This window comes from Mirounga angustirostris, unplaced genomic scaffold (assembly GCF_029215605.1).
Source record: "Mirounga angustirostris isolate CCGP_5_RB_7025 unplaced genomic scaffold, mMirAng1.0.hap1 SCAF_10, whole genome shotgun sequence".
In the NCBI taxonomy this organism is placed as follows: Eukaryota; Metazoa; Chordata; class Mammalia; order Carnivora; family Phocidae; genus Mirounga; species Mirounga angustirostris.
The window spans coordinates 6,970,383-6,990,943 of record NW_026991718.1 but is presented as its reverse complement, the minus strand read 5'-3'; the positions used below and the strand labels follow the sequence as shown (position 1 = coordinate 6,990,943).

At 51.2% G+C, this 20,561-nt stretch overlaps 1 protein-coding gene across 12 annotated transcripts in view; it reads left to right on the top strand.

The window, feature by feature from the left end:
- The window catches only part of RNF144A (ring finger protein 144A), a 112,052-nt gene that overhangs the window by 78,883 nt on the left and 12,608 nt on the right, over positions 1-20,561 (top strand). For 9 of the 12 annotated variants that reach the window (XM_054509582.2, XM_064571851.1, XM_054509586.2 and 6 more), the window contains 6 exons: positions 4,940-5,044; positions 5,411-5,471; positions 11,103-11,310; positions 12,091-12,294; positions 14,525-14,672; positions 20,027-20,116. In XM_054509582.2, the coding sequence (XP_054365557.2) occupies positions 4,940-5,044; positions 5,411-5,471; positions 11,103-11,310; positions 12,091-12,294; positions 14,525-14,672; positions 20,027-20,116 (816 nt within the window). Of the gene's footprint in view, positions 1-4,939; positions 5,045-5,410; positions 5,472-11,102; positions 11,311-12,090; positions 12,295-14,524; positions 14,673-17,037; positions 17,596-20,026; positions 20,117-20,561 lie in introns of those variants that run through there. The other 3 variants (XR_010405410.1, XM_054509580.2, XM_054509579.2) reach the window with 3 other exon arrangements.

The following is a 20,561-nucleotide window of genomic DNA, read 5'->3' as shown; positions in this document are numbered from 1 at the left end:
GGCCAGGCTGTGGGATGTGCCCAGTTCCCCGCCACGAGTTGCCATGGCTGTCACTTCCCTAAGCCAGGGCCACTCACTGCCCTGATGGGGACTGTTGGCCTGAGCCACTTTCCCCTGGTCTCCCTGCCGCACTCAGGTTTACCCTCACCCCACTGACACTGAGTTCTTTCATGCGGCCTCTGCTGGGGTAAACCCACTCCATGGGGAAGGAGTCTCCACCGCCTCCGCACACGGAGCCCTCCTGCTGCACGCGGCCCGGGCACCCTCCTGCCTTTCCGCTCCCCACGGGCCGCCGTTTGACACACCCGTGGTCAAGCCAGCCCTTCTCCTGGGGTTGCTGTGCTTTGTGTGGACCTGACGTGGGAATGGGCACTCTGTGCTCTGCCTGCCCTGAATGAACACGCCCCTGCCCAGCGCCGGCTTCACCTAACCCACAGCTGGTTAGTCTCTCTCTTTGCTTTGATTGTGGTGAAGGAGGGCCCCCCAAGCCTTGCCGCCCCCGGCTCGGCTCCAGCGCTCCCTCTCACAAAAGCAGGTGCTCCGTGCCTACCAGCTGAATCGAACTAGAAACCCCAAGCAGCTGACAACCCGCGGGCTTCCGACTTGGTGCTCTTCAGAGAGACTTTCACGCCAGATCTGTGGCTCCACGTCCTTACTGGGCACCTGTAAGCACAAGCCTGCAGAGGGGTATACGTTCCCTGGGTCCCTACCTGCCTGCAGGGCCAGCAGTACACTAATACTCGGGGTGGCGGTAGCCGTGGGGGCTGCCGGGCTGCTGCCCACGGAAAGCACGTGGTGCCTGCCCGAGCAGGTGACCGTAGCCACCTCGGGTTGGTCTCCTGGCTGGAATGGGCTTGGTGGTGGCAGGCTTATCTCCTCCCACAGCACGTGGAACGGGGGCCCCGGGAGGTGAGGTTCCTTGCGCACAGCTGGGAGGTGGGTAGGCCGGGATTCAGACGCAGGTCTGTGCTTCCAAGGCCCTTGCTCTTCAAACGGCGTTCAGTGGGGTCCCACCGCAGTTGCTTGGACCTGCCTGTTCCTAAGTAGTGGATCCCCGAGGAGCATAAGCTACGCCGGGTCCTCGGAGCAGTTTCTGAGCGGTGTTTCCCGCTCTCAGGATCTTCAGCAGCCTGCAGGCCTTCAAGTGAGAAAACAGACACCACGGAGACTTGCTGTAGCTCAGGCGAGGCCGCTGGCTCTCTGTGGCCCACTTCTCCTTGGCAGGAAACCGAAGCAGAGCTTTCGGAGCAAATATGCAATGCCGTCTCCTCTTTGGAACTTCGTTTCAGACAGTTGGAAAACAAAACGGAAAATGAAATGCCTGGAACATTTCTGTGGCTCTTGACACCTCCCCTTCCTCCTTCTGCCCTTTGTGCAGCGGATGCCCCCTTTCCTGGGATGTCCTGTCCCTCTGGCCAGCGTGTCGCCTCTGGGAAGCCCTGCATTGGGCCCCGTGCTGGGCGTGAAACCTACTTTAAAAAAACAAACAAAAGTACATACAATTCTGTGTTCTAGTAAAAAAAAAAAGTAGGAGGTAACTGAAAATACATAATAAATGATTGCATATGAAATAGTTCTTAACTGAGGAAGAAGGCAGAAATTAAAAACAAACCCCCCCCCTTTGGAGTCAGGCACACTTGAGCTCCAGCTCCTCTACGTGCAGAGTATGTCTTTGAGCCCGTTCTTAGCTTCCCCGAGGCTTTGTTTTGTCATCTGTAAACTGGGAGCCATGGCACCTCCCCTGACGCTTGGGACGTTGGCTAATGCAGCTCAGGTGAAGACACTGATCGCTGAGAGCTCCAAGCAACATGAGCAGGAAATCCACCGATACCTGCTTTTTGTACTACGTATTTATTTTTACAGAAGTTTCTCTGCCCATTCTCTTGTGCTCCTTTTAAGACCTCTTTTTGCTATTAGATTGAAAAACATGGCTTGTGAGTCATGACCCACTTCGTATCTGGAAGAAGACTGGGCTGGTTTTCCATGGATGGTTGGCCGGACACTTGGATCCTCATCTCTTTTTATATAGTAAACAAATCGATGCTCCCGGAACATAGTCATTTTGCACATTGTGCAGAGGCCTCTGAATGATCCAGCCAGACGTGACACACTGGTGGTTTTGCTGTCGGCCCGTTCTTGAACAAGGATGTTCGGAGTCCTACAGATCCCCTGCTAGGAGTTTCCCACGGGCGCTAAGTGTTGTACTGTGCCTCTCGGGGGCGCAGAGTCTCCCCCCCGTGGTGTGCAGTCCCGCATGGCGCTTTGAGAGTTTACGGCATTGCAGTGTTCTCCAGAGATCCCAGATGCACAAACTGAGGACAAAAAGTAAAATCATCATCTTGCGGCTAAGGTTTTGATACATTTTTGTGCCTCTGACTCTAGGAGTCCTATCGTGCAGATAGACAAAGCGGAGGCGGAGCGGGTGCTGTGCCCTGGAAATTGTGCTGGTACTTTTATGTTCTTTCTTATGATCACAAACCCAGCCAGGGGGCCATCCCTGTTTTATGGTCAAGGGAGCCATGGCCCGAACTCGTCAGGGAGCCCGTCCGTGGCCTCTGCATACAACGCTTCCGTGGGTCTGTCTAGCTCCGCCTTCGGTCTTCCTCCCTCCTCACCGGTCACCCAGCCAGACGCAGCACATTCCAGGTTCCTCCCGACTGGAAGCACAGCATTGTTGGAAGAGTGGCAGGCACCAAACCATAGCGTGGCTGTCTCCCCCAGACAGCTGCTGTGGTGCTCATGGCCAGAGCGGGGGGCAGGCAGGCCTGCTGGTGGCTCCGTGTGACTGCCCCCTTCTCTCTCAGCTGCCTCGCTTCCTTCTGGTGTGGGTTTTGATGAGTGTACCTCTGAGACCGCAGACAGCCCTCCTGCACGCGGCTCATCCATACCCGGTTCTCTGGGAACTCTCCAAAACCATTGCGCTGGCGAGATGTTGGTGACCTATGCATCGCGGAAGTTCAGGGGGCCTCTGCACTCATGGGGAGCCCAGGCAGGACTGAGGAATGCAGGCTGGACTAGGGGCTGGGCTCTGGGCACCCACATGGCAGTTGTCTCATGAAGCCTTGCATTCTGTTTGGTGCTCTCGAGAAAGGCTGTGGGAAATGGCTCTGAGGATTACCTTAATTTGTATTTTTAAAAGAAATGGCTACTTCGTGTCTCTAGTGTTTGAAATATTCTGATGTGCTAGAAGGGTGAGAATTACCCATTTAGATCAAATTATTATTTATATAATCAGGTATACAGTTTTCCATGTCATCTTCTAGATTCTCTTCCACGAAATTCTTACAACTCCACCGTGATGTGGGTTAAAAGCCCCCCAAAGTGCAGGTGGGGAAAATGAGGCTGGTAGAAGGAGAGTAACAGACGTGTTCCAGGCATAGGCATAGAGCTAGTGGGAATTGCAGCTGGATTCCAGTTTAGGCACAGCCATTATTAATGACCGCGGGTCCTTCTAGGGCGATGGAGTGCACATTTGAGGGGAGGTAGAGGCTTAGGAAACATAGCTAATGGGATTTTCTTTTCTTTTTTTTTTTTTAAGATTTTATTTATTTATTTGAGAGAGAGAGAATGAGAGACAGAGAGCATGAGAGGGAGGAGGGTCAGAGGGAGAAGCGGACTCCCCGCCGAGCAGGGAGCCTGATGCAGGACTCGATCCCGGGACTCCAGGATCATGACCTGAGCCGAAGGCAGTCGCTTAACCGACTGAGCCACCCAGGCGCCCCACTAATGGGATTTTCTTGATGAATCACTATTACTTTTTTTTTTAAAGATTTTATTTATTCGAGAGAGACTGTGGAAGTAAGAGAGAGAGAGAGCACAAGCAGGGGAGAGGCAGAGAGAAAGGGAGAAGCAGGCTCCTTGCTGAGCGGGGAGCCTGATGGGGGACTCTATCCCGGGACCCCGAGATCATGACCTGAACCAAAGGCAGATGCTTAACCGACTGAGCCACCCAGGTGCCCCGAATCACGATTATTCTTAATAGTGCTAATATAACAGTGGTGTTGGCATCATGAACCCCAAATGCTGGACTGGGGCTGTGATTGCAGGTTGATATGGGGATGCTGTTGAGATGGTTTTCGCTGGTTTCTCCACCTAATGGCCACAGTTTCTGTGCTCTTTGAGTTCTCCTATGAGCGTTTCAAAGTCTGTCTCATTTTACTTTTGGTAGTGAGCCTACCAGGGGAGGCCATGTCTTTTCTTCTAATTGTGCTTCATAATGTGCTCTTCAGGGGAGTGTGGGCTTCCCAGGCTCGTAGACTGAGGCAGGAGTAAATCGGTACTGTGTACGACCTCATCCTCCTCCATAGAACTCTACTGTGTCTCCCACTTTGTCTGTCTGACCCGAGACTTTGAGCAGTCCTTCAAGTAGGTGCAGTTGTAGTAAGTAACTGCTGGGAAGTGGGGTGTCAGGGGTGAGGATTGGCATCTGCAGGTTCTCGGGGAGCGCAGGGGCATTTCCGAGTTGAGCCAGGCCGGGCTTGAGTTGGGGCTCTGCCCTTGCTGTCTGGCTCAGCCGGCAAGCCCCTTCTTCAGTGACTCTATTCACACCTGAAAGGTGCAACTGTCCTCCCTTTCCTGTAAGAATGATCTTAGGTGTACGTGAAACAATGGAATAGGAAGGATTGAGTACAGTGCCTGGCGTCTGATAGGCATTTGAGAAATGCTCCTTCCCGACCTCCCTCTCCTCCTTTCCTCCTACTGTGAGATGCACTGGAGTGGTATTTGCTGAACTTGTGTGCAGGGACCCCACCTGCAGCCTTTGTTCTGTGGCCTGGAATACTCGTCGAGTGAACAGCACTTTGGTGGTCACTCTGGGCTACACAGTGAAAATAGGAAAATAGTGAAAATAGGTGGTGTGCTGGATTATGTATTTCAGGGTCTTCGCCCTTAAGGAATAAACATGTTGACAGACACTTCTCTGTTCTTTGTTTTTTTTCAGTGCCTGAAACAGTATGTCGAGCTCTTGATCAAAGAAGGACTAGAAACTGCGATCAGCTGCCCCGATGCGGCCTGCCCTAAACAGGGCCATCTGCAGGAGGACGAGGCACGAGCATCTGAACAAATCTGTTTTTTTTTTTTTTTTTTAAAGATTTTATTTATTTATTTGAGAGAGAATGAGATAGAGAGAGCATGAGAAGGGGGAGGGTCAGAGGGAGAAGCAGACTCCCCGCCGAGCAGGGAGCCCGATTGCGGGACTCGATCCCGGGACTCCAGGATCATGACCTGAGCCGAAGGCAGTGGCTTAACCAACTGAGCCACCCAGGCGCCCCCTGAACAAATCTGGTTTTTAACGGGTGCACGGGCGTCCTGCGTAGCTCCGCTGGGGGTCGTGGGCTCTGCTGAGGCCGACCTGGGCTGTGTTCTAGCCCACAGCTTGTCATACTTCCTGTTTGTGTTTTTTTCTTCTTAGATTGAGTGCATGGTCGCTGCTGAAATTATGCAAAGATACAAAAAGCTACAATTTGAAAGAGGTAGGTGCCCAGGCGGGTTAGCGGGTTACGATTCCCGTGGTGGAGTAGCGGCAGGCACGTCGCGGGGAGCGCTTTTGGGGGATAGGATTGTCCATCCTTTGGCTGCAGTGGAGGTGAAAGCATCGATGTAAATTAGATTTCTGAGATGTCGTGGTCATTTTGAGTTCTCTGCAGAGCTCCCAGGTGGAAGGCCTTTGTTGGGGTTCCATGTGGCAATAAGAAGGAATCCTGAAACACAACTCGTTTGCAGGGATTTGGGTTTAGGGAGTGGTTTAAAGCGATCTGACCCTCATGGGGCACGATTATTCTGCAGCCGGATTATGGCTAATAGTTTGGGGACTAAATTCTTAGACGGTGCAGAATTTAAAAGATCCAAAGGGGCAGAAGGAAGTTGGGAGGCCACGCGTGGGTGAAAGTGTAATGACCGGCATCCTGACAGGAGAGTGTTCCCTGTGCATTTATTTGCACCTGGGGCGCGTCTGGACGCGTGGGTGCCGGGTCCCGAGTCCCGAGTCCCTTGTCTCAGTAAGGATCCCGAAGGCCCTGCAAGCTTGTCCCCTTCTGTTAGCGTGGCCCCCACAGAGGCGGACCAATTTGCCCCCACTTCTGGTAGCAGTGGGGACCAGATCTGCCCCCGCCTCCGGGGTGTCCTGCACACCCTCTTGGCAGGAGCCAGGCCTGCCACAGACCTCAGGGTTCCCCAGGAGCACTGTGTGGCATGGGCGGAGCGGAGGTGACATTTTCAAGGTGGCCTTGCCAAGCATTGAAACGTGTTGGATGCCCAGGACTGGTCTTTGGCTTGGCTCTCTGAAGTGTGCCAAGGTCATAAAATGATGTTTTAAAGAGTCAGTGGCTTCCATCTGGCTTCATTCTCATGTATATCCTGGACCTTGGGCTCACCTGAAAAGGAGCATAATAACAGACATGTTTAGATGATGCTCCTTAGGCACAATTTTACTGTGAAGACACCACATCCAAACTCTGACCTTTTCAGCTCAGACTGTAATCGTTCAAGTGCGCTCTCCCCGCTCCCTGCCTCCTCTGCATCAGACGCTCATTACTGAGATGCAGCCCTGGGCTGCACGTTTACAGGAAAACACTCAAGATGGGAAGAACGCAGAATAGAGCAGAGGAAAGGATCAGGAGATTCCTAGCTTAGCTGAATGTGCAAAGGTCTTTCTTTCCTTCCTTTTTTTTAAAGAAAGGCTAAAGATAGTTGCATTTCCTCTTGAGGGTTACTTCTAAAAAAAAGGCAGTGTGTGGCCAGCTTAAAAAAATGAAACAGGTTTCTGATGACATTGAAATTGTTTTCAAGAGCTCTTTTATTTAAATGGCATATATCATTTGGTTTGGGGTGGTTTATAGTTTAAATGTAATACCATGTGATACAGAAGTCAGCACGTAGAGCTATAAAATTGATTAATTTGGATTTCTGAGACTTTCAGGCTCTTCTGAAGATATTTTCCAGAGAGAATCTAGACAGAAACTGGTAGTTATTTGGGTTATAAGAAAATTAACTTTCTCTGACCTTGAATTTCATTTAAAAATGCAGCTGGATAAATTTTTCTACCTAATAATTTCAACTTTGTGCTTTCAAATATTTTGTAATTTCAAGTGCTTTGGCTCAGCCAGGGATTTTTTTTTTTTAAACTTTGCATAAAAATGAGGCCAACTTGACTTAGGTGAACAAAATCTCTCAAGCCTATTATTTGAGAACATTTTGCTAGCACTATGTGAAAAGCAACAAAAACACAAAATGAACTCAGACTTAATATGACCAAAGACCTGTCTGAATGAAATGTTAAAATGTTGGAGCTAAAGTAAAGTGATTGCTTCCAGCAAGTACATCAAACAAGTTTTGAGATGTGATCAGAAGGCGAGTTTCAGTCTTTTCTGGTTTTGAAATGCAGTCAGGGAGGCCGCCCCGGGAAGAGAACCCAGCTCCCAGGCCCTCTGACAACACTTAGTTCCTAATCGGTTTAAGTTGCAAACATTGTCTCCGTTGGGTCTTAGCACATCTCCTCTCATGTAACAGCCTTGATCTTTCTTTAAATTGGGAGTACGGTTGACACACAACGTTATATTAGTTTCAGGTATTGCAAGCTTGATTTTCATCTCCTCTCCCCCACTCCTCCAGTTGGCATCTTTGGCAAGGAAGCTGTGGGCTTGTTTTTCTTCCCGAGTGCCCACCTGCCCCTGTGGCAGACTCCAGAGGCCTCTGGGGGCAGGCTCTGCAGGGGGCTCACTCCCTTGCACACCCCACCTGTGCTCTTGGCTGAGCAGTCACCCTGAGAGGCTGCAGGTGTTTTTTCCCTGTTCCTCACTCCTGAGGCTCCTGCCATCCAGAGGCGGGGACTGCAGCCTCCTGGGCTCTTTATCCTTGGGACAGCAGGTCCGAGGAATGCTGACATCAGGGCTTGTCCTGCGTGGTGTCGGTGCTTTCCTCGAGAGTAAAGCCCAGAGAGATGAACTCACTTGCTGAGCTGCTCCATCCGTAAGCAGGCCTGACTGGGGCCGGGAGTCCCCACAGGGTGGGATGGATGCGCTGCCATGGGGCTGCTGCGGCTGGAGCGCGGGCCTGGTCAGCTGCGTAGTGAGAGTCAGAACCCCATCTCTCTTAGCACGCTTCGCCAAGAAAGCCACTTTAAAAAGAAAAGCACCTTTTTAAAAAGTCTTGGGCCTTTTTATAAGCAGAGCTATTAGGGACCTGCTTCCTTTATCTATGACTAATGTGTCTTGGGGAGATGGAAGATGAGATTAGTTTCTAAGGTGTGCCAGAAAATAGGCTGCTGGCCTTGTTTGAAGACCTATGCTCTACCCAGACGTGTCTACGTAAGACATTAGATACAATGTATCGAAGATACAATGTGCCTAATATATATCGTTAGGTATATATGTGATCCATAGCCCTAGATGTCTGTACTTACATGCTTCCCGAAAAGAAGAGCTCCCTGGTGCTCCCCAGTGTGGATTTTCTTACTGATCGTTTCCTGTCTTGTACGCCAGCTGGCGGAATTCGGCATGGGAGTGATGATGGGAATGTTAGTACAAGTCCACGGGAAGAGCCCTGGGGGCTGTATTCGCAGGGTTTGAGGTGTCCTGGCCTCAGGGGAACGGTGTTCGCCTTCGGCCGGTTGGGACAGATTCTTTGCCCTTTTCCTCTCTGATAGCAAATCTCTCCCCCGGGGACAGGCAGTTCCTGTCACAGCTCCACGAGGACAAAAGTCACAAAATTTAAGTCATTACCATGGAAACCTTAACTAGGTCTCCTTGCCCTGCGCTCCTTAATATAACTGGGCCTCTGCCGATGAGGCAGCCTAGTAACTGCCTTCGCTGTGCCAGGAGAGGGAGTTGGAGGTGGGTCGTGGCCACGAGGTGCGGGAGTGAGTGCCGCCCTCCCTGACGCCGCAGACTCCTCACGGTAGAGGCCGGGGCCCGGAGCAGGGGGATCCCGCAGGGTCCGTGTAAGGGCAGCGTGCTTGCCAATGCTCTCAGACAGACCAGCACTGACCACGGTGTCGAGATGGAAGAGAACAGAGCAGGCTGAGGACCTCTCTCCCCGTGTTGTGTGGTGGTTAGCGTGCTAAGTGCCTGCACCCTGCATTGCCCTTCGTAGGTGCTGTGCTCATAGGGGACCCCAAAATCTAGCTGGGGCGAGGCTGGGCTCCCCCAGAGCACTCATTAGCACCAAATACAGGGAGCCGTGTGGGGACCGTGATGAGGAGGTGAATCAGACCAGGGAGGGGAGTGCAGCGGGGTCACCTGCCTCGCTTTCATTCCCCAGGGTGGGGACCTCCATGGAGGGCTTCTCTCCCTCCTCCTTTCTCCTGTCCCCTAGGCTCAGGTGAGCTCCCCACACATGTGCCTCGGGGGCAACCACTTCGTTGCCCCACAGCCACCCCCAGATCTGATGGCCGCAAACATTCCTAGAAAAGCAGACCCTGAAACTCAGCTAATGACAAGAGCTAATTCTCCTCATTCACTCACCATTAGGAACATCATGAAGGTTTTACATTACTGTAATGAAGGTCAGTTAAAAAGGAGCACATTTTCCTGGATTCCAGAGATCCTTTATATTAGCAGGTTCTACTAAATCTTCCCTAGACCTACCAGTTTGATAGTTTCCTGCCATTGATTAATTCTCCCTTCCAAACAACAGGTCGAGGAGGAGTTAGATTAGAGCAGGAGTGGGTCAGCTTTGGCCAGTGGGCCCAGAGTGGGCCGGCCCATGGCTTGGCATTGTAAATAAAGTTTTATTGGGACACTCATTTACGGATCAGCATGGCTGCTTTTGTGCTACAATAGCAGAGCTGAGTCGGTGGAGACAGACCGCATGACTCTCAAAGACTAAAATATACTCACTGTCTGCTCCTTTGCAGAAAATGCTTTCTCGTTCCTGGAATAGAAGACTGTTTTCAGGGCTGTACCTGACACAGCTTATTCCTAGAGGGTTGAATCTGGCTTCCCATTTAATTGGGGAACATGGCACACCTACGTGTGTTTTGTGGCAGCCCGTGTAGGTGATGTCTGGGCGCACGTCCAGCCCGCATCCAGCCCCCAGGCAGTGGTAGATCCCAGTGCGTGCAAATCCTGTTTTCGATGCAGGTGAACTTAACCCACCCCTGGCTGTTGGTCCGTCACATGGCCAGGAAGCTCACAAGTCCCTTTCATTGCCTTCCAAGTTTCCCTGGCAGAATCCAGTGGTCTCCGGTTCCTTCCCCATAGCCACGGCTGAAAAGCTTCGAAACCAGTGGCCTACTTGAAGGCCTTTGAAAATGACCCCAATCCTTTGGCCTGTGATAGCTTTTTGGCAGAGCCTCAGCATTGTGTCGTTTCCCGTCAGGTTCTCCCTGCCACTGCCCCTCGCTGAGGATTCAATGTCACCCCGGACAGGCAGTGAATGAAACGATTAATCGGGTTCACGAAGAAGGGCAGCTCGGGACTAATCAGGAGTGGAAACGGGAGGGTATCCTGTTTTTCAAAATAAACTCCATCACTAACTTCCTATAATGGGGCTTCTTAGCAGCTTGGCCTCCACGTGGAGAGGCAACCTGGCCATTTCACACAGGAGTTAATTCATGGCTTAGGTTTAAATCTGGGAGGGGGAACAGCCTTAGGCAAATGAGTCATTTGATGAGAAGAATTTGGCCACATTCCTTCCCTCCTTTCTTTCCATCCTCCTTACCAAACGTTGTCCGAGGACCCGCTGTGTGCCTTGCACTGGGCCAGACTGTGAGGCCCAAGACTGAAGACGTGGGCCTGACTTCAGGATGCTGCGCCCTGGGGAGGTGAACAAAGAAGCAGAAGGCGCACCTGGACCATGGCCTGTGGGCACTCACAGGAAACCCAGACCGGCCGTCAGGGGTGGACGGGGGGTTCCTGGGAGCCACCAGCATTCTGGGTGCAGGCAGCAGCATCTCTAAAGGACACTGGGTGTGCTTTGGGTGGGATCGGAAATGGGGAGCGAGAGGAGGGGAGGAGAAAGAGCCAGACAGGCACCAGGTCGTGAAGGACATAGAAAGAGTGTTAAAAATGTGAAGCCACGCGCTGATGTGATCCCTCAGTCCGAACACCCCATGAGATCCTTCGTGTGCAGACGTTGACTTGCCCATTTTTGTCTCCCTGTGCTAGAGGTGCTCCTGGACCCCTGTCGGACTTGGTGCCCGGCTTCCGCCTGCCAGGCCGTGTGCCAGCTGCAGGAGATGGGGCTGCAGACCCCGCAGCTGGTGCAGTGCAAAGCCTGTGACATGGAATTCTGCTCCGCCTGCAAAGCCAGCTGGCACCCTGGCCAAGGCTGCCCAGAGACCTTGCCGATCACCTTCCTTCCCGGAGAGACCAGGTACCCTCCGCACAGCTCCGGCGGAAGGCGTGGGCGGAGGGCTGGAGAGGAGGAAGAGAAGGAGGCCGCTGCTCCTTGCATGTGTCTCCGGAGACATGACTGCCTCTGGATCAGTCTCTTCCTCTTGAGCCTCATTTAGACCTGGGCGGGCGGGTGGGTGGGTTGATTATTTTTGAGAACTGATGGTGTGTCAGGTACTGTGCAAAGCAGTGGCGTTTTAATGGTGCAAAGGAAGCTGACTGCGCTCGGCCTGTCCGGAAAGACAAACCAATGGATGGCCTATTACCGTCAGGAGTTTGAAGTCACATCGTACCTAGAGTTTTCCAAGACTCCATGGTGTGGAAGGCAATCTGAGACGGGGACAGGGACAAGAGTAGGTGGCCAGTAGCTACAAATACCAAAGGGATCGCCAAAAACAGGTTTCCAGGTGCCTGAGAGCAAGGGCCTGCACTTCCCTAGAAAAGCGGGGGAAACATGGCTGCATCTCTGCCCTCTCGTCGCCTGGTCCGACCCTCAGGCCGATGCCCAGGTGGACACTGCAGCATCAGTGTATGTACCTTAAAGTTAAGTAGGATGAATCAGAAGGAATTGGTAATATTCAGCTATTTGTGTCCTATAAAGTCTGTAGCACAGATGGGTTCCCCAAGATGGTGTTGGCCCTGCGCCTGCTGCAGCCGCGTTCTCGATCGAGGGACTCCCACCGGCCACCCAAAGGTGTGGTCACCAGCTGCTCCCTGTTTTCCTCTCCCCATTCTGCTGCCCTGCTCCCACTCCCCGCAGCTCCCCCTGCGCAGAGAGCCTCTTGGCCCATCCTTCCTCTCCCGAGTCTGCACGTTTGAGCCTGTGCCTGCCCCTCACCACCCTCCTTTCCCTGGAGACTCCTTGCCGTCCTCAAATACAAGGCTCACGTCCGTCCTTCGTCAGGATACCCCGATCCCAGGGCAGAGCTGCTGACCCCACCGTCTGGGCCCCTCACTGGAGATGGTCTGTATTGGTCACAACACCAGCCACACTGCGCTGGAGGTCATCTGCGTGTGCGGCCGATTCCTCCAGTAGGCTGAGCTCCCCACATCACGGCCTGCGCCTGCTTGAGCTTTGTCACCCCGGATCTTGGCATCCAGCCAGCACTCAGATGCCGGGATGAATCGCTTACCTCCTATTTCCATGTAGTAGGGTTGTCTTACGTTCCATTTTCCCTTAAGCCATGCTCCCAACCACCACCTGACCAGCTTCAGTCACTACGATGTGTCTGCCCCGTGAAGGTCTTGAAGTGGTCAAAGACGCCTTATCTACTTTCATAAATTTGAGTTTATAGTAAGGGCTGTTATTAATAATAACTTGAAATATAATTCAGATGCCGGGAGATGTTTGAAAACTGTCGTCCATACCACGTGAATTTCTAGGCACGCCACACCACACCAGCACTTAAATATTTGAACTGTTCCCATTTTAACGTCTCCCTGAGAAGAGATGGTCTTCATTCCCCACCGATACACTGCCCCCATTCATGGAATTTCCTTCGAAATGAGCTTATGAATCACATGAGGAAATTAGTTCCATTACTTTAAGGTCACAACTGGCTTTCAAACTGAAACAATGTTATCTAACCCGATAGCCCCCCTCAGTCTCTGGATTTGGTGCCTCGTGACTGGGGGCTCTTTGCAGCAATCTGCAGGAGGGCACAGCTTGTGATGGTGCGGAGCTGACTGTGTTCCCGGGGCCCGCTGGGGGCACTTGCGTCTGACTGCCCTGGCTCATTCGGAGTCGTGTCCTGTGCAGCCAGCTTGCTGTGTGTTTTGCCTTCACATTAGACAAGAATTGGAGCAGGGGAGAGTGTGCCCCTCAGAGAGACTGCGATAACTGCCACTTGCTGAGTGCTGACTGCCCCCTGCCAGGTTCTGGGTTGTGTACCATGTGCACGGAAACCCGTTCAAGCTTCGCTGCACCCTGAGGTGCACTCCGAGCAGCGGATGGGATGGGCACACTGCACGCTGCTGATACCTGAGCCGCACGGCTGGGGCTTGTCTGTCTCTGGACCCCATGCTCCTCGCGCGAGGACACTCTGCCTCCTGCCGCCATGTCCTCACTGGTCACCACCTCCTGGTGAACAGCCCAGAACCGCATTCAGCTGGAGCCCACGCCTCACTGAGGAGGCGCCTCCCCTCATTATCAGATAGCTCATACTAAAGTCAAACGATTTTAATCGTTATATTTACCATGATGCTTGTGGAAGATCCTTCCACCAGAATGCACTCCAAATGCCAGAATTTGCTCGCTTTCAGTGCATGTATGCTCATGAGTGCATTAGGTTCTAGAAGGGCTGCTCACTCCAGTGGGAGATCATTTTTCTCCTGGTGATGTTGGACTGATGCAGTGAGTTCAGATAATACAGCAGATGTGTTCCTATAGTGATAACTGCTTGTAGCAGTTTACCATTTTTTCATCCACATGTTCTCATGCACATATTTTTTAGCTTTCTTTTTAAATTTAATGGCATAGGATGGACATTCTTCCGGAGTCACACCAAAATATCCATGTCATCTCTTTATTAGCAGCATAGAATGATTGCTGTCATTTATCGGCCAGCTTCACCCATGCTCGATGCTGCGGTGCGCTGTCGTGTGTGATCTTCCAGCATGCTCGCCCTGAGAGGCCCGAGGCCCAGACACGGCCAGTCTGCATAGCGCCAGCACGTGACCCCGGGCTAACAGCCCATCACGCCAACCGCTGCAAGCCAGACTTCTCAGGAAAGTGATTCTGTAAAGACAGGCCCAGTAGATCTAACTGATCGATGAGCATGTTTTTGTAACATTTATTTTTTTCTGACAATAGCAAAGTGCATAAAAATTATCATCGATCCTTTGGAAATTATACAAATATATGAATGAAGACATAAGATTTGACCATCACCCCATGACGCAGACACCTTCTCTATAAGCCTTTGTCATAATTTCTTTTGTCTACACATATCTAAACTTAAATACATACCAATATTGCTTTTTTCCCCTTAAATCCAACTGGCTGATCCACAGGTTTTTTTTGGCGATTGTTTTATGGAGCCTTAGTTTCATTTTATAACATTGAATAACAAGTGGCCTTGGCCCCTTAGAGTTGCACTAACAGTTTTAGCCTTGCTGGTGCTGACAGGGCCCCTCCCCCCGCCCCCCCCCGCGGGGTCCCGCTGAGCCTCGCGATGATGGAATCTCTCCTGCAGCTCTGCTTTCAAAGTGGAGGAGGACGACGCGCCCATCAAGCGCTGCCCCAAGTGCAAGGTCTACATCGAGCGGGACGAAGGGTGCGCCCAGATGATGTGTAAGAACTGCAAACACGCCTTCTGCTGGTACTGCCTCGAGTCTCTGGACGTGAGTACAGCCTTGAGCTTGGCTTTGAGGTTCAGACTTGCAGTGGGAAACACCCTAGCCATTTCCTAAAGAGCTTAGAGAATGTGCCTGGGAAACAGAAATAACATTATTAGATGTTTTTCTGTGCTTATGAAAGTATGAACTCATCAAGTGCAGTGGTACCAGAAGGAGTTCTGGGGAGCAGAAGGTCAGCTCAGGCTTAGGATTCAGCTCAGGTGGATGGGGTCTTAGGATCTTAGGTTTTATCTGTGGGGACCGTCTTGGCTCAGTCTGCTGTAACAGAATACCAGAGAGTGGGAGCTGAAAAACAGGCATTTATTCCTCACAGCTCTGGAAGAATAAATGGTAGCCCAAGATTAGGGTGCCAGCAGATTTGGTTCTTGGCATTTGACCTCAGGGCCAAGAGAGACAAGAGAACCCTCCTCTTGGTTTACAGATGGCCACCTTCTCACTATGTTCCCTATGTCCCCACGTGGCAGAGAGAGAAATTGGTGTCTCCCCCTCATTGTATAAGGACACTAATCCCATCATGGGGTACCTACCCATCTCCTGACCTCATGGGAACCTAACCACCTCCCAAAAACCCCACTTCAGATATCATCACATGGGGCCTGGGGGATTCGGCTTCAACATATATGAATCTGGGGGGATGTAAACATGCAGTGCACATAGCAGGGGCTGTTAGTGGAATAGGAAGGATAAACAGAGGCAGGGGCCAGACAGGGAAACGGGATGGTGAGGGCACAGTTACTTTGGTCAGCTTCTGTCACCTTCAGGGCAGAAAAACACACACTCTGAGCCATCTGACAGAATGGAAGTTCCCAGCCCCATATGACCACCTTCTCGCAGGCATGCCCTGTGCTGAGTGTTTCCCAAATGCTCTGTACCCCAGTGTCTCTGCACGTGCTAAGTTCCTGCTGGGAGCAAAGCACCTGTTTTTTTCTGGAGCTTTAAGGCCAGATGTGAAGGACACTTCTTTTCGGTTCCACGTTTTCCTTCTTCACCCATATTAGGAGAAAGGGCATCTTGCCAAAGTGATGACATTCTGACTTTAGTTTTAGAAGAGTTTATTTGTACATGGGCTTTTTTTTTTTTTTTAAGATTTATTTATTTGAGAGAAAGTGTGCATGCGGTGGGGAAGGGCAAAGGGAGAGGGAGAAAGAATCTTAAGCAGACTCCATGCTCAGTGCGGACCTGACCCCGGGCTCCACCTCATGACCCTGAGATCATGACCTGAGCCAAAACCTAGAGTCAGATGCTTAACTAATTGCGCCACCCAGGTGCCCCCGTACATAGGTTTTTAAAACTCTGTTAAGTAGCAGAAATAATCTGTTAAAATCATTGTGGTTAGTGACTGTCAAAGCAAATCAAGTCATGTGTCCTATGTATTTATATATATCTGTCTTATGCAGCAAGGACCACTGTGTCCACCTCTTCCAAAAATAGTATTAAGCCATTAAGATCTAACTAAAATAAAGGAGGGTTGCCACAGATCCCTGCTTTACCTTGTCAGGAGTTCGGTGGTCCAGCCTGCCCCTGCTTCCCTACCTCTGTGACATCAAAGCGTTGGTCGGGGGAAGTGTCCCTCCTGGGGGCCACATCAGAGCAGTCAGCTTAGCTCCTGAGGCCGAGAAGGGCCAACTTCTCAGGGCTGCCAAGCTGAAGGAGGAAGGGTCCCTAACAGTGGGCTAAGTTGAAAGTTTGCCTGTTGTCCTCAGGATGGGCCTACAGATTGTCAGGAAGAAAGTAAGTGCCTATTTGAGATGGAATCTTAAAGAAGGTAATAGGTCGTAACTTAAAGGTCACTTTTTAAAAATATTAGATAGATTGTTTCTCTTGGGGTTTTTTTTTTTTTTTTTTGAGAAGTCTGTTCCTTTATTAACTAAAAATTACTAAATGTACAGTAAAACCGTGTGTAGCTGAACAAATCGTGGGAAGATATTACCCTTTTGACATCCTGGAGGTTTCACTTTCTTATCCAAGGCAAGTTTAATAAATCAGTTTGGCAAGATTAATCTTCTTTAGCTTAGATCCAAACAAGTGTGTTCTGTGACCTTGTATGGTGGTAAGAGATGTTTAGAAGGATGTCTCAAGCACTACAAAGTCCTTAGGGCCTTAAAGTTTTCATATACGTGCACTACATATGTATACAATATATGTATGAAATTATATTATATATATATATAGTCTTTGTCTATATTTTATATATATAGTTTTGTATTTTACCATGTTCCAATTTTAGGGGGAAAACTGATTTTTAAATTAGGTTGTATCATCTAGTATCTGGTCTGCAGTTTGCCACTCCTTACAGCTTTTCCTGAAGGGGAACAGAAGGGAAATGTCAGTTTTATTCTGTGTTATCCAGTCTCCTTGAAGAGTTTTGGGGGAAAGTATTGGAAACAGGCTGACAGAAGGTATAGTTTCTGCGGTGATCACTGCCCTGTTTGATGAAGCTACAGGAATGGGAGCTGTCTTCATGGAACACAAGGCTGTTGACCCTGCTCTGGTCCCTGGAGAAACATCCTGTCTGTCTGTCTGTCTGAGTTCTGAAGCCCGGCAATCCCGACTCTGCGTGAACTAAGGACGTGGGCACCACCCTGCCCTTTTCCACCTTGAAAGTCATCATCCTCCTGGCCAAGTGTTTCCTGTTTGTCTTTGTAAACGAAGAGCTGCTGAAAAAGGACCCTGTGGCCTTAGAAAGCAGATTCTCAAGGGGGAAGTTAATCCAGGACGATCACCGTGATTTAAAACAAGTGCCCGAACACCTGGCTGGAGGCCTGCCGGGCTTCTAAGACAGGAATGCACGTCACTTGTCTTTCTCTTGCACGTCTGTACTCGGCAAGGAGTTCTAGATCCTGTGAGGCTGCTTCCTTCCATCATGCGCCTTATTCCCCCCGTCTGCACCGGGCCTGGATCCTCACAGGTGCGCCCATCGTGCTCCCTGGAATCCCTGCTGTGATGCCTTCCCAGCCTCGGCCACACAGCTGCAAGGGACACTCGCACTTTCTTTCTTTCTTCTATTTTCTCGGGGGGGGCAGATAGATGATATTTATTAAGGTAATTGTTTGGTGCCCACACTGCACAGTTGGTTCCACACACCCATTTTATTTAATACGTGCTTTCTTTCTGTGAGAGTTGGAATTATTTCCTTTCCCAAAGGAAGACTTAACAGCCTTTCCCAAAAGCACCGAAGGAGTGAGGAACGAACCAGCATCTACTCTTTCATCTTTCAGTCTCTAAAAAAACCAGTTTGGGGTCAGACAAGCCTCAGGCCAGAGTTTGACACAAAAGGCCCGTGGGGGTTTATTTTTATCTTTGAACATCTCCGTGATTGCAGCTTTCTACACGTTCCATTGTTTCTGTTTCCAGCCAGGGGCTTAATGAGACTTCCCTGAACAATAGTCAAGACAAAGGGTCCCTGTCACAGAAATACACCTGGCAGGTCCTGGGGGTTGTTCGGCCCAAGGCTGTTTCCAATAAACTTAAAGTCACAATGAAATCATTTATATTCTGTAGAAGCATCTTAGGTGGAAGGTACCATTTGAACAAGCTTCCGTTCTGTTCAGGAAGCACGCCAGCCCCAGTGGACTCCTCTGAGTGGCAAAGCCCATGATCTGGAGCTGGGGATCGCCCTGTCCATTTTTTTGGTTTGTGTTTCAGAAAATTAATTCAAAATTAATTCAAAAGCTATTCAGCAGCCTAGGGTGCAAGGCGTTGTGATAGGCAGTCTGGGAAAACGAGACCTAGCAATGGAAAATGAGCTAATCTCAGTGTTCGAGTGAATGTCAGCAGAAAGGAAAGCATAATTAAGAGTTCAAGGAGGGGCGCCTGGGTGGCTCAGTCGGTTAAGCGACTGACTCTTGGTTTCGGCTGAGGTCATGATCTCAGGATCCTGCTCAGTGTTGGGCTCCGCGCTCAGCGGGGAGTCTGCTGGACATTCTCCCTCTCCCTCTGCCCCTCCCTCCGCTCACACGCTCAATCAATCAATCTTAAAAAATAATTCAAGGAAGGAAGGGTTCACGGTGGACAGATGTTGTCCGAAATAGCTTCAGAGAAGATGAAGCTCCGGCTAGAAGAGGCTTTCTCTTCATTTATGCCTGGGCTTCCTCCCACAATTGAGGGGACTCGGGGAAAGGGGGGCGAGGCAGGTGGTGGCCGGCTGGGACTTCCAACCTCCCTCAAAGGCTTCCGGCTGCGACCCCAGAAAAGCCAGGGTTTCATGATGCGCACTGTGCGTTGTGGCACCAGGAGGATGCCCTGTACGGTCCAAAGACTGCAGGCTGGCACTGGTCTCGGGAGGAGAGCAGGGTTTGCTGACTTTGCCCCCCAGTCGGGTTCCAGCAGAGGTGATTTTAAGGGCCGGACGCCAAGCTGAATGCGCGGCATGCCACGGCTCTCGGAAGAGGGACTTCCCGTGCACTCAGCGACACTGGACCCGGTGCTTATGTATTTATTCCTTTCTCAGGAGGAGGCTGTCTGTTTACACCGTCCGTTAAATGAGTAAACAGCCGTGGGCCCCTCCCTCCTTGGTACTGTGTATTGAGCTGTGTCTTTGTACATTTAACAGGAGAGAAAATGGTACTTCGCGTTGGGTGGGCGGGGAGCAGAGGGGTTGGGTAGCAGACCCGTTCCTGCATGCTCGGCTGGTGCTTGCTCAGGGTTGGGGTGCCAAGCACTGAGCCGGGAACATAGTTCGAGATTGACCCCCGCTGAGGGGCCCAACTCCCAAGAGCCTGACAGTGACTGGGGGTCGGATGGGAGGCGAGAGCGCGGGGAGGGCAGCAGGAACAGGGTGTTTCCGTGAGTCAGAACTCACTTCAGACGGAGGAATTGTAGGTGGCAGATGGTTCCCGAGCCAGTTGTTGCTGAGTAATGAGTGCGCTTTTGTGGTCTGAGCTGAAAGGACGAAGCACGTCGCAGGTGAGGAGCCCGACAATAATGGAGGAGGATGAACTGGAGATCAAGGGAACACTCTAATCCAGGGGTAATCCTGCCGGGCGGGCGGCAGGAAGATGTAAAGGCAGACGTGCTCCCGTGGAATCAAACAGAGCCAGGGCCCCGAGCCTCTGACCTACTTGTTCACAAGCCTGCATCACAGAGATTGTCTGCCTGCAGAAACCAGAGGCTGACATCTGGAGCAGGGCTCCCTCTAGTGCCCAAGGCCAATGCTCTAGGGAGGATGGAGGACGCAGGTCCCGCCGGGCGTGGGTGTGTGGGTGCGTGTCCTTCCTCTGCCGCCCACTCCTCAGACCCCCACTTGCTTTGGGCCTAAAGAAAGAAACTCGGCCCCAGCAGGACTCACTCACCGAACCGAGGGGAACCTGCCATGACCCCGCTCTCTCTCTCCCTCGCAGGATGATTTCCTCCTGATCCATTATGATAAAGGACCCTGCCGGAATAAGCTGGGCCATTCCAGGGCATCTGTCATCTGGCATCGGACACAGGTAGGAGGTGACTCACCTGGAACTTTGATCTCCGGGAGAGAGAATGTGTGTGCGCACCAGGGGGTTGGAGATGCGCTGTACAGAAAAGCAGAGCTAGTCAGTGTGGGTCCCGCCTGAATTTTTCTTGGTCTAACATCATGCTTATGGAGGCCCTGGCCCAAAGTTGTAGTAAATATGCATCGTGTTTAGCACGTGACAGCTCCTTAACGTCAGACTGGATTACCTGCGCCTTACCCACGGCTTTGGTGATGAGCCACTGGGTGGCTTAATCCTTGTGTGGCCCTTAATGAAGAGCTTTCTCTAGAGACCTTGAGGTAAGCAAGTTAGTCCTGGAAAGGGGGACAGAAAGAATGGAAAAAGTCCCTCCCTGGTATTGTCTGAGCAGCCTGTGGGGTTCACAGAGGGCCAGTGCATTCATTCATGTTGATTCATACGTGCAACACCC